This window comes from Glycine soja, chromosome 20 (genome assembly GCF_004193775.1).
Source record: "Glycine soja cultivar W05 chromosome 20, ASM419377v2, whole genome shotgun sequence".
Taxonomy (NCBI): Eukaryota; Viridiplantae; Streptophyta; class Magnoliopsida; order Fabales; family Fabaceae; genus Glycine; species Glycine soja.
In genome coordinates, this window is record NC_041021.1 from 36753039 (window position 1) to 36770826 (window position 17788).

The 17788-nt window shown below is 33.5% G+C and overlaps 2 protein-coding genes across 2 annotated transcripts; both read left to right on the forward strand.

Annotated features, from left to right (window-relative positions):
* The first annotated feature begins 480 nt into the window (after nt 1–480).
* Nucleotides 481–819, forward strand: LOC114402066 (protein NIM1-INTERACTING 3-like). The gene has a single exon (XM_028364605.1). It carries the CDS (start codon nt 481–483, stop codon nt 817–819), a length of 339 nt encoding a protein of 112 aa, XP_028220406.1.
* A 6195-nt stretch (nt 820–7014) lies between these two features.
* On the forward strand, nt 7015–10489 carry LOC114402851 (WAT1-related protein At1g09380-like). The gene is made up of 7 exons (XM_028365536.1): nt 7015–7317; nt 8549–8611; nt 8794–8910; nt 9078–9333; nt 9436–9594; nt 9698–9849; nt 10026–10489. Exons 1-7 carry the CDS (start codon nt 7142–7144, stop codon nt 10228–10230), a joined length of 1128 nt encoding a protein of 375 aa, XP_028221337.1. The 5' UTR covers nt 7015–7141; the 3' UTR covers nt 10231–10489.
* The last annotated feature ends 7299 nt before the right edge of the window (nt 10490–17788 follow it).

Below are 17788 nucleotides of genomic sequence, written 5' to 3' on the forward strand. Positions count from 1 at the left end.
TCCGTTGTCGTCATAAAGCAACCCTGACGCATATACCATACCAATGTAAAGTTGTTATGGGACACAACATCATCTTGTACTCCAGATAATTACCACATTACCCCCCTTTCCATCATCAAGTGAAATCCATGTTTAGTTTTCGGCATCGTGGCCATTCTTGTCAATCCATAAATCTAGCTAGCAAATTAATAAAACCACGCGGTCTTTAATTACCTCTCTAGCCATTCAATTTCAATCAAGAGGGTTTTGGTGCGTGCATTAATATTGAAGTGATTAGAGTTATGGCAGGTGATATATTAATTATTCGATTCTAAAATTGTTCACTTTTACTGTATAGGGCCACCATAGGTTAGAACCAAAAAAAGAATAAATAGTGGGTGAGTGATTTCTGACTAATACTACTTTCATGTTACTATAAGAACATATGCAATTCTGTTTTGCTGCTAGTTAATCTTGGTGGCATAGTTGAAAGTGAGAACAATGGAGGGAGAAAGAAGGAAGAGGAGAATGGAGAGGGAAGAAGAAAGTGAAGAGCAGCAGATGGAGAAGTTCTTTGCCCTGATAAAGAGCACTAAAGATGTAAGGGATAGGCTCTCCAAACAGAAAGAAGAAGAGAAGGCAAAGGGTGGTTGGAAACCAACGTTTCAACCAGAAGATTTCATGGATCATAAAGACTTGGCCAAGATTAATGTTTTACGTCATCAACCTGCAGCTCCTTCTTCAGGTTCAGGGAAAGAGGTAACCCCAGAGCCACACCCAGAGGCCCAACATGGAAATAACAACAAACCAACCGATTTAGACCTAACCCTTTCTTTATAATTGACAATAAATTCAGTGTAATTCGTCCAGAATATGTTCAATATCTTTAATTTAGAAAAAATATATATATTTTGGTTTATTTCTTAAGAATTTGTTCTTTGTTTCAAATTTATAAGATATTATTTAGAGTTAAAACTATTATCATTTGTTTAGATAAAAATAAAAATTTGATCTTATCTTTTATCTTTTAGGTTTAGGATATTAGCAATTTGATTTTACGATTAAGATATTATTTAAATTATATATATATAAAAGTCCCATGAATAAAGTATCGATGCATCTCTTTCACGTAATATATTTCTTTCTTTTACAAATATAATACATACAGATAACAACAATAAAAAAATAAGTTAAGGTTCTTATGGACCTAAGAAGATAGAAGTAGAAGTAAGTTTTTCATAAATTTTTCCACCTAATTTTGATGGAGAAAGTTATGACGTTTGGTTTGTGAGAATGAAATCATACTCAGAGGCAATAATAGATCTTTGGGGGAAATAGTATAAGAAGATTACAATATTTTTCTGCCTGATAATCCTACATGACTCAAATAAAAAATAACAAAGAAAAGAAAATCAAGAAAATAAAAGTAAGAGGATCTTCAACTCAATTCTGGTCACAACTCATAATATCTTCATGTAAAACTATATAAAGTTGTATTTAACCTTAATTATCACTTTGTTGTCGTCATATAAAGTTGTATTAAGTAAAAATTCAACTAATAATAACGCTAAGGCAACTTAATCACACTCTTATTGTGAAATGGTCATTTTTCAATGTCAATCATATGGAACAAGCTAGAAGAATTCTTCCGTTGGTCCTCTACGCCCTCAATCCTTATCTTTATAAAGTTGATTTTACAATTTCTTTTCTTTATTGTTTAATTTTACAAAAGTAAAGTTGACGTATTAATCAACAATTAAAAATAAAATATATCCAAACTATTAAAAAAATTTGAGGTACGGACACCCATCCAAAATCCAAATTCACATACATAGGAGAAATCACTTTATTTTTAATTTAGCTTCAAATTTTAATGATGTTATTTCATTATTGATTGTGTCCTAACAATATATTGAGTGAATGTTTATTAAGTTTTATTTTTCATACACATGATAATAAATTGGATATTACCAACATACCTAAAAGACCTAATTATTTTTTATATATGAACATGAAAATGTTACATCAAAGTAGAGCTAAAACTGATCAATAGAATCAATCTAAAATTACGAGTGAGACTTATTTTAAGTTCTTGAAAATAAATATAAAAATACTATATATATATATATTATTTATTAAAGTCTTATTTTAAGTTCTTAAGTGAGTTTACAATTAAAATAAAAAAATGTTAAATTTCTTACATATAATATTACAATGTAAGATTTATTAAAACAATTAAGAACTTGTGAATGAGTCAATATTCTAATAAATAGAGTTGTCTTAAGTGAGAATATATATAAGAAATGAAGTATTTATTTTGTTAAATGTATATCCTTACATGATAATTAAAATTAGTTTTGTTCGAAGAATAGAGAGAGAGAGAGAGAGAGAGAGAGAGAGAGAGAGAGAGAGAGAGAGAGAGAGAGAGAGAGAGAGAGAGAGAGAGAGAGAGAGAGAGAGAGAGAGAGAGAGAGAGAGAGAGAGAGAGAGAGAGAGAGAGAGAGAGAGAGAGAGAGAGAGAGAGAGAGAGAGAGAGAGAGAGAGAGAGAGAGAGAGAGAGAGAGAGAGAGAGAGAGAGAGAGAGAGAGAGAGAGAGAGAGAGAGAGAGAGAGAGAGAGAGAGAGAGAGAGAGAGAGAGAGAGAGAGAGAGTCTATTATAAAATAATGATTAATTTTTTTTTGTTTACAATAGTCTCATTGTAATGATTGAGCAGACGATTAGCTTGACATCAGACAACTGCACCAATTTGCATTAAGCATGTTCGGGAAAAGAGTAACCGAGTCATATTATAAAACGCCATTATTCGTTAGTGGGCCAATTTTGGAAGCCCAGAAATCACAAGTCAGATAATAACTAATAATAGACTAAAGAGGAAAAAAAATATCAGAAAAGAGTAGCGTAGAAGAAAAGTAAATTGGAAAAATGAATTAATCAGGTGCTGTTTTGCACACAACAATCAAGCTACAATTTAGACTTGCGATGTTAACGTAAAGGAAAATGATGTATTGCATTGATATCCCATAAATTATTTGACATTTAAAATGAAAAGGAATAAATGAGAAAAAGAGTTAAATATAATAGACGATATAATATAATAAGAAAAGAGAGATATGAAGAGAAATAAAAGATATGAAATGAATGCATGTAGTATTGACATCTCCATAGATCAATGTTCTAATTCTAAGTTCTAACATAAAAAACACTCCCTGACGATGGAGACAACATTGACCATCTCTTTATTTGGTAAACGACAACCAAAAGAAGAGGATACATTGCCTTTAGGCTTTAGCTTTAGGAGAGACCCAGCTTGCCTGGTCTTTTATGGGTGCTTATAGGTGTAATTTCAGATGAACAGCGTGAAATTCAAGTTCTATTTATTTGTTTTTAAAAATCACATTCAAAATGTAAAATTAATCACATTAGAAGGAAAAGCGCGATCTCATGAAATCAAAATCAGACGAAAAATTTGTAGATTATTCCACCCTTCTCTAGTTCAATGGAAATGAAACAGAAATAAAAAAATAAAAGTTGGAGAAGATCGAGTGAAGAAGAAAATAAAGAGAAATTGTTGGTTCGAATTCTTCTGACTAATATTTTAAACAAAATTAATATTTATTGATAAAAAAGGAAAAAATAGAATAAAAGTTAATTAAAAACTTTTGTTCTTCATTTGAGTGGAAACACAGAGTTGAGAATTTTTTATAGATCATACAAAAATTCTCCATTTATATTTTCATTTAAAAATATGTTCCACCGTCAAGGTAAGAATCTTTGAAGCTTGGCCCCTCCATGTACCAAAAGAAAATCCATGAAGTAAATAAATAATTAATATTAATTAAAACATATATTTGTGGGGTATTTGAACTTATAGATTACAACAACCAAAAATCCCTAATAAAAAAAGATTATAAAATAGGCTTAGAAGACAAAAGGTTATGACATTTCATTCCAAATCAAATTAAGGACATGATCTTACAAGCATGAAATCTTAATACCCTAGTTAGAGAGTGAACAACATGATTGACTTATCTTCTAACAAAACTTACTTTAAAGTTTGGATAAAAGAATAAATTGTTTCTACATTTATTCAATAAAATTACATGGAGATTAGAGAGACCGGTGGTGTTGCTATTGTATCCATCAACAGTTAATGTTCTTGCAGTCGGATTCAAAAATAACAGATTGGTAGCCAAGGTCTGCTACCCATTTAATTGCCTGGAGAAGATCACAGGCTTCAGCTTCGATTGGCAGAGGAATACCATTTTGATAGTTAGTCATAGCTTTTATGAAACTACCATCTGGACCACAAAGACAAATGCCAACACCGAAGGAGTGGGAGTCATGGAAAATTGCTGCATCAAGGTTGCACTTAACTGAGCCATTTGGAGGAGGAAGCCATGAAAAATAGGCTTAATTATACTTTAGCTCACGTATTATTCTCTTTGTGAGAATTAGATCTCTATTTCCAATTTGCTTCAACTGGATCCCTCAACTTTAATTATAATAAATCTCTTCATTGTCAATTTACTAATGTCTTTTGCTTACACAGCCAATTACAATTGACAGGACTAGTACACATGGAGTTAAAATGTGGTGGTAAAAATGTTTGCTTTAGAAATTCACAAATCCCAATACCTCAAGTTGGTGCCTGTGTTGAACAAGTATAGGAGTCACTTGTGTAGAATAGTACTATTATATATAATGCTAATATGGAAAACTAAAAGTGTAATTAAGTTAATATTTGTTTGCATCAATATAATAACATACTGTGCAACAAAATGAACAAATGAAGTTCAATTTGATAAAAACATAAAATGTTTTAACACAATATGGACTTCTCTCTTAAGTAGTGTAGTAAATTAAATGAGTTAATGGAGAAGAAAATGGACACGGATTTTCATCTTGGCTCGTCTCACAGTAGTATGCTATTAAGATTTCATTAAAAAAAGCACAGCTAGTTTTACCTGAATCACGGTTCAAAATGCACACAAGCTAGCTAGTATTTCTTTCTGATGATCACTTGTCCCTTTAAACATTATATTAAAGTATTCATTATTTTGTCTTTTATCAAACTTCTTTAGACTCATACTAATTCAAAGTTTTTGAGGAAAAAAACTCAAACCTTAATGTATGGTCAGTGAGCACGTTTATTACAACAAGATATATATAGTCTCACGTTTAGATTATTTATTTTAACATAGTTACGACGAATTGTAACTCCAAAGAGATACGTACCAACATTTTCCCGATGTGAATTGAGATGATCCTGCTTGTAGGTTTTGCTGACATGAGCATGGCTGGAAATTAACAAATTTGGTTGCTACATGACTTTGAATGTAGCCCAAAGCTTTCGAGACTCAGACAAAAAAAAGAAACTGAAATGAGCCCAAATATAGAACATCAAATAAGTAAAAGAAAGATTGCATGTGTTAAAATAAAACTAGTAAAAGTAGAATCGCACGTACTTCAAATATGCATGAAGTTGGATTAGTTACAGTTCAATTTTACAAACACACGCACCCCAAATTTAAACTGATATGGTCACGCGTTTCAAAGAGTGAATGATTAAAAAAACTCATAATTTTAGTTGTCTTATCGTAAAGTTAGGACAAAGGGATGAATGGATGAAAATATTTTGATTAAATTGCATTGTCACAGAGGATTTTGTAATGGGTATCAATATATTACTATTTATTAACTGATTTTCAAGCAATTAAATAAACTAATAGTTTATAAATATGTATTTTTTGTATTTTACGAAAAAGCGGTAGAATGGAAAAACACACTAGTCCCTCGAGATAGGAAAATCAGCTATTGACCTCTCCTAAAAGATCTTATTCCATTCCATGGCATGAATTTGGACAACATATTTAACAGGCAAGTTATTTATCAAGACACATCATGTTGATAAATAAGACATAACCTTAATATGTGTGAAATGAGAATTGATGTGGGTCCTGTTTATTCACTTTATTGTTTTTGCTGACATGGGCCTGGTTAGAAGTATAACATTCCGTTACTTCAAAATTCTGAATTCAGCAAAAGCTTTGCAGCCCGAGACAAAAAAACATAAACAGAATGACATCTGCATATACTATTCCCCCACCCCCACAAAAAAAAAAAAAAAATCAATCAAATCTTATACAGAATGATATTAAAACTTAAAATCTATAGATATGCGGGAGAGTTTGTTCTATAGTATATATATTATAAATAATTATAATCTTGAGACCCTAACTCTTTTGTGTTTTTTGGCACAGATTCATTTTGTGTTGGGTAAAATGATATAACTCTTATAAGATCTATTCTATAATCAAATACACCAAAAAATTATATCATACACCAAAAAAGATACACATTTTTTAAGACATAACTAACTTTTATTGTATCACTCCTTGCAAGTGAACTGTAATAAATTTTTGGTAAAGTGATAAAGAATTTTTTTTATGGACAAATGTTTAAGAGAAACAAATTGGTGACATAAAGAATTGAACCTCACCAATAAAAAAAATACTTATATTTTAATGTTAGACCATCTTCAATATGTAGGTTTCTTATTTGAGTTTTTATAATAAATAACTGATTTTTATTTTATTGTTGATAGAAGTGATATGAGTCCAGACTCCAGTGTAGAGTAGCTTCTTGAATCAGAAACTAGATTTAATCTTAAATCCTTAATTTTAAATTTCATTTTTAACCATCGACATATTTATTCAATGCTGAAAGCTTTGGTTGGAAAATAATTTTTTCAGACAATTTTTTTCACAGATTTCAAAAAATCATTTGACGTGTATAAAGACATTTTTTGAGAATGTGTCAGTGTTGGCCATAAGATATTACCTAAATTTGTTTTTTTTTTTCTAAAAAAGGGATCATATATATATACGCACTGTCTGTCTACGTTTCTTTTTCTTGTTTTACTTTTATATTTGGAACACTTGCCACACTTTTCTTATACTCATTTCATTCACGGCTTCCCATACTTCTTGTTGCAGTTTCTTATATATATTTGTACATAGAGACACTTCTCTCCCACATTTAATTTCTCATTCTTTGTCGATCAAGACCCATTCTCTAAAACAATCTCTCTTGAAAGCTCTCTCCAAATTCCCAAGGCAGAGCAGTGAAGAAGAACCTTAAATTACTTAGAAGAGAGAATTAATGGCGAGTAGTATTATTCCACTCTTGGCCATGATTATTGTACAATTGGGCTATGCAGGGATGAATATTACCTCAAAGCTTGCAATACAATCTGGCATGCAACCTCTTGTACTTGTTGCTTATCGCCAAATTTTTGCAACTATTTCCCTTGCTCCCTTCGCTTTTTGGTTTGAACGGTAATAATACACTTATATCTCACATATATCCACATTTTATGAATATGCTTATGTTATTTTGTAGTCGGGTTTTATTTCATACACGTGCACCATCAATAATAATGCAATTCTTTTCTTCAAAAAAAAATAATGCAATTTTTAATTTCTTACTAACTCTTAACTCTTTGTGTTTGATAAGTCACTCTATTAGCTTATAAACTACTTGACTAGTTTATAAATTTATAAGCTAGTTTGACAAAAAAAATTGTTTAGTAAATGAAGTTGTTTCTAATTTATTTTGATAAGTTTCTTTAACTTGTTTATGAAAATTATAAACTACTATTTTTTTTGTTATTCTTTATCTTCATTAATTTACTTAAAATATTTTTTTTTATCTCAAATAACTAAATATATTATTTTATATTTATCAGTTAACTTAATAATTAATTTTATCAAATACTTTTAATTCAATCAATTACTTATACATTTTGATTTTTTTTCAGCTATTATCTTAGAGTTTATCAAGTTTTAGCTAACTTATAATTATTAAGGTACAATTTATACAAAGGAAATGATTTTTAGTACAACCAAGCATCCTTGTATGATTCACACTTTCCTCATTATAACAGAGAAACATGTGCTGAAAATAACAGAAAAACTCAACACCATAACAAAATAACTACTTCTCGTGCTTTACGTCACTCTACAGCTCATACACCCTATGTTCAAGGAACCTTATAGTTCTTGAACCATTTAGGCCTAAGGCTATTTCTCCCATCTCATATTCTGCATCCAACTTCTCGTCCTCTATCAACACAACATCGATCCAGAGTTCTACTTCTGGGATGATAAGTTGATAATTAATTAATTATGTCCATGTAATTTTGAAAATAATCGTTACAAAAATAAACAATTTTACACATGACAAATTATAATTAAATTCTAATTCTAACGGACTTTATTATTATTTTAACACGTTTTGAGCTTCTGATTAGTTATAATTACAGTGTTCAAACATGATTTACTCGTTATAAAGACTCTGCTCAGTGCATATAGTTGTAGTTATATATATTGTCTAGCTTCTACATGGACGAGTAAAAAAGTTTGGTGAAAATTGCCAGTTCTTTTTTTGCTCCTTAGCATAAAGTTAATAAATAGGAAGGTGAACTGGGGAGAAAACCCTGATCAGTGTTTGCATCATGATTTACAATTTATTTATTAAAAGACATTTTTTTTGGTTTACTTTCAATAGGAATACGGCTCCCCGAATGACAAAGCACATTGCGCTCCAGATATTACTATCTTCCTTAACAGGGTAAGTTTAATCTGGTTGCTGCTACCCTTTTAATTTGTTCAAAGTTGCATTATAACACTTCAATGTTCAATCACCAAACTGTTTGTTTGCAAATATTTTTAGAAAAATAATATCTCTTATTTTCTTTATTGATATTTTGTTCCGCTAATTCTAATTAATTATTAATTTGAAATTGAATGCAGAGTAACAGGAAATCAGATTCTATACTTTTTGGGGCTTAAATATTCAACCGCTACAATTGCATGTGCACTAAACAACTTGCTCCCAGCATTCACTTTTGTTCTTGCAGTCCTCTCTAGGTGAGTAGCGAACAAACAAACAAGACTACCCCAGTATTTTCGTTATTCATGTTCACTGATAATATTACTTTGCAGAAGGCTTCAAGATAGAACTAGATAATGATCACACGAAAAAGAAAAAAGAAAGCATAGTAGAACCACTTACATTATGTTTTATTTATGTGCAGACAAGAGAATTTGAGAATCAAGACTAGGGCAGGGGTAGCGAAGGCCTTAGGAACAGTCCTTAGTGTGGGTGGAGCGGTGCTTTTATCATTTTACCATGGAGAAGTCCTTGGTCTAGGTGAGTCAGAGATTCACTGGAGATATGCAGAAAAAATGCAAAGAGAATCCTCTTCTTCTGGGGGTGGAACAAACTTGATTCTAGGCCCTGTTGCTGTAATTGTTAGTGCTCTTCTTTGGGCAGTATGGTTCATAGTTCAAGTAAGCATAATGATTCCAAGTGATATTATTAATTAATTAGTTACTATACTTGAAAAAAAGGGTTCCTTAAATTAATATATATACTTGTTTTGGTTTGTTCAGGCAAACATGAGCAAGAGCTATCCAGCTCCTTACACTAGCACTTTCTACATGTGTTTGATGGCAAGCATTCAGTGTGTGGCCATTGCCTTGTCTGCTGAACACAATGTCTCAGCTTGGTCACTCCACAGTACTATAAGACTCACCTCTGCACTTTATGCGGTATATTTACATATATATAGTAGTTACAACACAATGATGAATTGGTTCATTTATTTAATTATAGTAGTCATAATTATATTGCATTCTATAATGTTGGTTTCAGGGGACTATTTCTACTGGGCTAGCGTATGTGCTAATGTCATGGACCATAGAGAGGAAAGGTCCCCTTTATGTGTCTGTGTTCTCCCCTTTGCTGCTTGTCATCATTGCTGTTGCTAGCTGGGCTTTGCTTCACGAGCAATTATACGTTGGAACGTAAGAAATTATATGATATGGACTTTACTCAATAATCAATAATCACCCACCCATCGATATATGACTCAATGCTAGCTTGTTGATTTCATTTTTGTGCCTGATGATAAATAAAAGTTGTACATTATGGTTTTTTTCAATTTGGTTTGTTCTTGATGGAAAATTTTGGATTGGTTCAGTGCCATTGGGTCTCTGCTGATAGTGTTGGGGCTATATTTTGTTTTGTGGGGAAAGAACAAAGAGATGAATAAGATAGACATGGTTGAAGTTGAAGGCACAGTCATGGAGGCAATAAAGGAAAGCGAGAAGGATGAGGTGAAAGACCTGGAATTGCAACCCTATGATCCTTCCAACGGTAATGGTAACCATCATGATGCTAATTAAAGGGAAGAGGAAGTGACATGCAGAGGATTCAATGCAGATCAAGTGCATGAAGACAAGACGTTTCTAACGTCTAGTGCATTTTGTAATCTTGTGTCACATTTGAAAGCCTAGATTGAAAATTGCTCCTACACATTTTAATTTATTACCCCTATCTGGCAATAAGAATATTGTCATTCTCAAGTTGAGAAAAGATTGTTAGATGTTACTAAACGATATGAATTCCATCACTCGTGCATAACCATTACTTTTCTGATATTAATTCATAGTCTTATCATGTCAATTTCTTTTTTTTTTTTAGTAAACAAATAGCATCGCTGTTTCAAGTTTCCCTTTTGATTCGAATGCTTGTTAAAAAAGCAAGAACTATAAATTATAAACGTAACTCTAAAACTATTTTAAAATCTAAAATAACCATCCAGTCATGTTATGGGAAAAATGTTTTTATTTTCATCTTGAGCAACTCCCAACAAAGAAGTTTGATAGTTCTTTAGAGGTATATCCTTTTGTAGACAATCTTTTATTCAAGACATTATTTAATACTAAATGCAAACATCCTTTCAAGAAAGATCCAAACCTTGGTTTACTGTGTTATAAATGACTAATCTCTTTTACTAGATCAATTCCTTTTAGTTTATGTGTGTGTGTGAGGGAAGAATCAATATTAATCTCATTGCACTTACATTCATATGATTTATATGTTAAAAATATTTAAAAAATGATTAAATAATTACCTTTATTTAAAACATTAGGTCCTATACTAGAAAATTGTAAATTCTAGTTCCTACACGTATAAAAATTCAATTTTGGTCCATAGTGCTAAAACTAGAAAAACCTTATATTAAAAAAAACATACTAGAGAAAACATAAGTTAATTTTAATTTTTCAATTATCTTCATTTCCCCTAAGTATAACATGCTTATATTGATTAATATGATTTTTTCTCTCTCCTACTCTGCTAAGGTTTTTTTCAACTAAGACTTTTTGTCGTTTCTCTCTATGGATCGGGGAAAGAGACCAGCTACCCATGATGGAGAAGGCGATATCATTATTTCCATCACAGAAGACGAATGCCAAGGAGAAATAGAGGGGAATGGGGAGGCTTGGTTAGCGAGAAAGGTGACTACCACAAATGGTTTCAATGTGAAAGCTTTCAAAACAACAATGGCATATACGTGAAGGGTGAAATGGGGGATTGAGATTAGAGATGTAGGGAAGAACCTTTCAGGTTCCCGAAAGAAGGAGATAAGGAGAGGATTCTATAGGGGGACCTTGGAACTTTGACAAAAGGTTGGTGGTGCGGAAAGAAATGAAACCAGGGAGGAGGTGGATCTAAGTCAGTCCCTTTTTTGGATTAGGGGGTATAATGTTCCAATTGGGTTTAGAACACAAAAAGTAGTGCATTAGGAGAGTTTGTAGAGTGGGACGGTAGAGAGGAAAGTTGGCTTGGACTGTTCATTTGCATCAAGGTCATGATTGATATTTCTAAGCCCTTGCGAAAGGGGTTGCAACTGAAGTTGGGAGGCAAGAAGCCAAGGAGGCTAAGAGTGAAATATGATAGATTGAGTAATTTTTGTTATGCTTGTGGGAGGATGGATCATGTGCTGAAAGAATGTGAGGAGCCAGGGGTGGAAGTGGACGATGAGGATTATGATAATTATCCTTTTAGCCCTGACCTAAGCCCCCCCCCCCTAAACCCAAACGTTGTATCAGTTATTTCCAATGAGGTCTTTTGTGGGAAATTGCACTAAACATGGGGAACCAATTAGTGACAAATTGTCACCTACCAAGGCAGGGTCTATTGATGGTGTCTCACAAACCAATGACTATGGGACCCACCCTACACTAGAAATAGAGTCGTCCATGATGAATGTTGGAATTTCTTTGGAGAACTTTTCTCTTATGACACTTATAAAGGAGCCTAACCTCTTAAGTGAAGGGAAGAAAGGGGACATGATGGGACAAGTAAAAGGGGATATGGAACCAAAAGTTTTACCAAGTTTAGGGAAAAAAAGAGGTAGGGGAAAAGGATTAGGGGAAAACCCTAATATGAATAATGAGACAGAGGAAGGAAAGAAAGACTTTGTGGAGAGACCAGAGATAAAGGGTGTGGTCACTACTAATTCCCCTAAGCACAAATAGGTTCGAGTTTGGAAAAGGGTGGCTAGGAGTAATACCATAATAATTGAACTACCACGACACTCCCGTGGAGGCAAGAGGAGTATGGAGATGGTGGCGAAAGGTGACTCGATGGAGGTGGAGGATGAACACCTTAACAAAAAAAATTCACCAAGCAAGACCAGTAAGGACTAAGGCCCAGTCCCACTAGGCACAATGAGGGCCCTAGGTTGGAACTATCATGGGCTTAGAAACCCATAGATAGTTCGAGCTTTTCGAAAGCTCGTTATTCAAGAGGGTCTCAATGTAATGTTAATGGAGACAAAGAAGAAGGTAGGGAGTATAATTTTCTGAGGAATTTAGGGTATTTGAAGCATTATTTCGGTGTGGACTGTAAGGGATGTGGAAAGGCTAAAGCAAGTGCTCTGATCCTTCTCTGGAAAGATTTGCTTAAGGTGGACATCTATCCTTCTCTCTGAATCACATCTCAGCGAAATATGTGTGTAAATATCAGTTTTTTCAGGTAATTCTCACAGGTTTTTATGGCTTCCTTGATCAGGATAGAAAACCCTTGTCCTAGGACCTTTTGAGGAGATTGAAGCCTCTAGATGACTACCCTTGGGTTTGTTTGAGGGATTTCAACCAAGTTAGATTAACGAAGGAGATGGTGAGGGGAGATGCTCCAAACTTGACTTCGATGAGAACCTTTTATGTTGGTTTATCTAATTGTGGTCTTACTGATATTTGTCAAGTTGGGTTCTGTCTCACTTGGTCAAATATGATAAAAGACCCCTACAATACTCAAGAAAAGTAGGATCGGGTAGTGATGAATGACAAATGGAAAGATATTTGGCCTCATTATGTGGTCTCTACTCTTCCTAAATATAAGTTTGACCACAATCACATTATGTTGGATTGTCTTGCTAGTCTAAAGCCAAAAGGGAAGAAGAGAAAGAGGCAAAAGCTTTATCACTTTGAGTAAACTTGGTTGCAAAAGATAGAGGAATGTTAGGCCATCATCATAGGCTCACGGGTTTTGGGTGGTAATACTATGAAAAATATCAAGAGAGTGGGATCCAATTTGGAAATGATGGGAGATGCAAATTTTGGCCAAATCCAAAAACTAATCAAGGCCCTTAGGAAAAAGTTGGATGACCTGCAACACAAGCCCCAATCCAAGACCATCCTTTTGGAGTCGAGATCAATGGTGAAGGAGTTGGATGATCTGTTAAAGCTAGAAGAGCTAATGTGAAAGCATTGTAGCTTAAGCACAGTGATCGAAATACAACCTTCTTCAATAGGAAGGTGTCACAACTAGGGTCGTGATGGGACGACGAGAACTCAAAACGATAATTTTGTGAAAAGTTAAGGAGTCGCCACCAATATTTTTACTAGGAAAACATTAGGAAACCTTTAAACGAAAAATAGTCTTTGAAAATCATATTTTGGTTCGGGAGTTCATTATGCGCAAGGAAGGTGTTAGCACCTTACGACATCCATTTTTAAAAAAACGGTTACCTTCAATTAGTTAAACAAATAACTTTTAAAATATTTATCTCACCTTAAACACAACTAAGAATTAATTATAACAAAGACTATGAATTTATTCATCCAATTATTTTTATTTTATTTTTAATTTTGATAAATTTTGTGTTTTATTTTATATGGCTCGACATGGATAATTCTCTGGTCCTACGTATCTCCAAGTATAATGGAGAATCAAAGACTATGCATTTTTTGATTGTGATATGTGCATAGTTATTTTATAGTTGTTATTTTAGGATTTTTGAGTTGTCACAACTCATATGTCTTAAAAGTAGACTTGACATAAGTGTCACACCAAAATCATTTCCTTAAGCAAGTTAATATGGTTTCAACATGTATATTTTAGAAGGAAAAATCAAGAATCAAATTGTCACAACATGTGGCTCAGAGCTTTAAGGATTATAAGGATACATCCAAATGACCAGTATCTTTTAATAGTTCTAAATTATTATTATTATTTTTTATGGAATATATGTGTTCAGAAAGTTATGATAACACATATTAATTGAGAAATAATTTTGAGCGCATCAAGTTGTCATAGTTTGTGTCCTCGAAGATTTTAAGAAACAAAGAGATGTCACATATAATTATCCCCTTTTAATTAAAGAAAATATTTTTTTAATTTAAATACTCTAATTATAGAAATTGAAATTGATCATCATCATCAAAATAAAAATTAATCCTTGAAATTGAATTACTCTAATATTAAATGATTGTTTAATGAATGATTAATTATTTACACGTAAAAAAAGATGATCATTTACATATTTATTACCTTTTATTTAAGATTATATTACAATCCTTTTTAAAGCATTATTATCAATATATAGGTTGTAATTAGTGATTATTTGTTTCTTTTATGGATTTCGCACGAATTGGACTTGGGGCAAAAAATCAATTAGGCTAGACCCATTGCAAAACAATCAAATGCACGAGAATAAAACAAGGAACTACCCAAGATAATCTAAAACCTAAAGGCTAAACCTAAATATCACAAACATTGAAGCAACTCTCTATCTGGTAGAGGCTAAGAGCGACTATGGCGAAGAGCGAAAAGTCATGTCGTTGCGGCACGATGCGATGGTAGCGAGTGTTTGTTTCTGTTATGGATTTCGTCAATAAGGGCCATGCAAGGTATTAGAAAGGGGGGAGAGACGTATAATGGAAACGCCATCACGACGGCTCACCATGGTGGCGTGATGGGGCATAAGTGAGGGAGGAAAAAGTTGAACCATCACAACGTAGTGGTGGCGAGGATCGTTCTGGTCAAGGGAGATGTGTGAGATAGGGAATGGGATGAGAGTCGTTGTGGCGGTACGAGGCAGCGTCAACGACTCTGTTGCTACTTGGGTCGAACAAGAGAGAAGAAGCAGGGATAAGAGTGGTTCCATAATGAGAAGACAAAGGTCATTGGAAATCGCTTCACCAATTGAGCATGGCGAAGTGCGACTGTGCATGATGATGTGGTAAATTTCCATTCTTTATATTCTTTCCTTGTCTTCTTCTTATAGTTTTATTCCCCTATGATGCTCTGTTGAGCATTAGGGTTTTTTATTTGCAAGGTTTTCAATTGTGAGATGTGTGTTCATTTCAGGGAGTCAATGTTTAATGCAATTAATTTGAGTTTGGCCATTGTTGCCTTTTCATTTGCTTTGATTCCTGGTGTAGGTAGTATTGCTCATTCTTTCAAGGTTAAGCATTGGATGAGTGTTGATTATCCCAGACTAATGTTGAAGTCAATTTATTGCCTCTATTTGTTGTTTCAGTTATGTGGTTTTGTACAAATGGTGCACACAACAAGATTATACAAGACATTAACAACATGGTCATGGCCAAGCCAAAGAACCAGGGGGGAGATGATGCTTACCTGTGTTTGTGTCCCTTTGTGATTTTTGGTTTTCTCCTTGTGATCTCTTCGATGCCACTCAGGTTCCTCTTTTTCTTATCTTTAATTTTGTTTGTATTTGAAGTGAGTATCTGATCTCTTTAGAGTTTTGTTTTGTTTTTCTTGCTGGGTTTCCTCTCCTATTTACAGAGGCTTGGAAATAGTTTTTATTTCAATTGTAATTATTTTAAATTATCTTCTTATGGCAGTGGCAGCTAGTGCCATTACTATCACATGTGGCTAGGAGTCCTTGTAGCACAAGCAGGTAGCTGACCCAAGGAAGGTAGTTCAGTGAAACAGGTGGTTGCACCAAGGTGTAGGGTAGTGAGCAGGGCTCAGAATAGGGGATTGAACTATGTAGAAATGTCCTGATCCATTTTGTTTTTCATTTTTGATATTTTTTTGTTTAATTTTATGGAATTTTGAAGATATTATCAATGTATATTTTTATCATTCTTATTGAGACTGATTAGATTGAACACAACTCAGAATTAGGTTGTGCCAAAAGGACTCATGAGCCTAAATGCTTTTTTCTTTGTCTCTTTTTTTTTAATTATTTATACAAAGTCTGTTTTGTGCTCCAAGTTAAATAAAATCAAGTTCTAAAAGTGAATGATTAAGATGATCTTGCAAAATTTGGTTTTGGTTAAATTGGAAAATGAATGAACAAAGAAAAAAACACTAAACACAAGACATTTTGGTTTTAATAAAAACAATAAAATCAAATTGATTCAATACAAGGAAACAAGACAAGATAGATAAAATCAATGTGGCTAATTCGGAGCAAATTGAAAGAAAGATTCATAAAAGAGTAAAAGGAAACAAATAATTAAAGGTTTGATTTATTATTTTTTAAGAAAAAATGAAATGAAAAGGGGAGAAGAAAAAAGAAGAGTAAAAAAAAAGAAGAAGAAAACGTAAAAGAGAAAAAATAATAATAAGAAAAACAATAACAATAATAATAATAATACATTTTGAGGTCTATTGGGCTCTCAAAGAGAATCCATTAGGACAGAAAATAGCACAAGATAAAAGCCAAAAAAAAAACGGAAGGTTTGGGAAATGATCAGGGAACATCAGGTAATCCCTCATTCCTCACTCTCACGTTTCCTCCTCTTCTCTTTGTTTTCTTTTTTCTATCTCTTCCTCCTCCTCTTCTTCTTTCACTTTTTTTTTCGAACCATCAGGCCACCCTTTGTGGTGACTCCACCATGGTTTCGAACCATCAGGCCACCCTCTGTGGTGACTCCACCATGGTCGTCAACAAGGCCTACACGGTCTGTTGTTTTTTTTTTCTCATCCCTTTATTTTGTTGAGTTGTGCAAATGCTTCTTGGAAGCGTTTTTGTTTTTTTTATTGTCTTTTGCCAACTCTGGTGAGACCATAGTGCTTCTCTCCTCGCTCCCACTATTTTGTCGTTATTCCATGGTAGTGTAGGAGCGTTGCCGTCACCATTCGCCCTTGGACCCTTCGCCGGTGGCGTTAGGTCCCCTTTTCACATTCATTTTTTTCTCTTCTTTTTTTCTTTTTTGCACCTTTGTGCCACCGCCGCCGTCAGGCCGCTACCCCCGTGGTGGCCTCACGCCGCAGGACCTTGCACTAGTGGCGCCACAGGCAGCACGCTAGTGGTTTCCACTTTGGGCGTGCTGTTTTCTACGTGATGCAACTAGGGTTTTTCAACCTTGTTGCGTAATTGCGAGTTGGGCTGGGTCGCCCTGACCCGATTCCAACCCAACCCTAAAAAAAAGAAAAACAAAAAAACAAAAAACGTAAAAAAGAAACAACAACAACAATTGTTGTTTACACCTTCTTTTTAATACATGCATCCTTTTTTGTTTTGGGCCTAGCCAATTTTTGTGAAGTCTGAAATAAAATGCAAACAACTATTTACACCTCTTTTTTACATGCATGCACCCTTTCATTTTGGGCTAGCCCATTTCTTTTGTGAAGTCCAAAATAAAAAAAGATTGATGGTTACACCTCTTTGTTTATATGTGCACCCATGCCACTTAG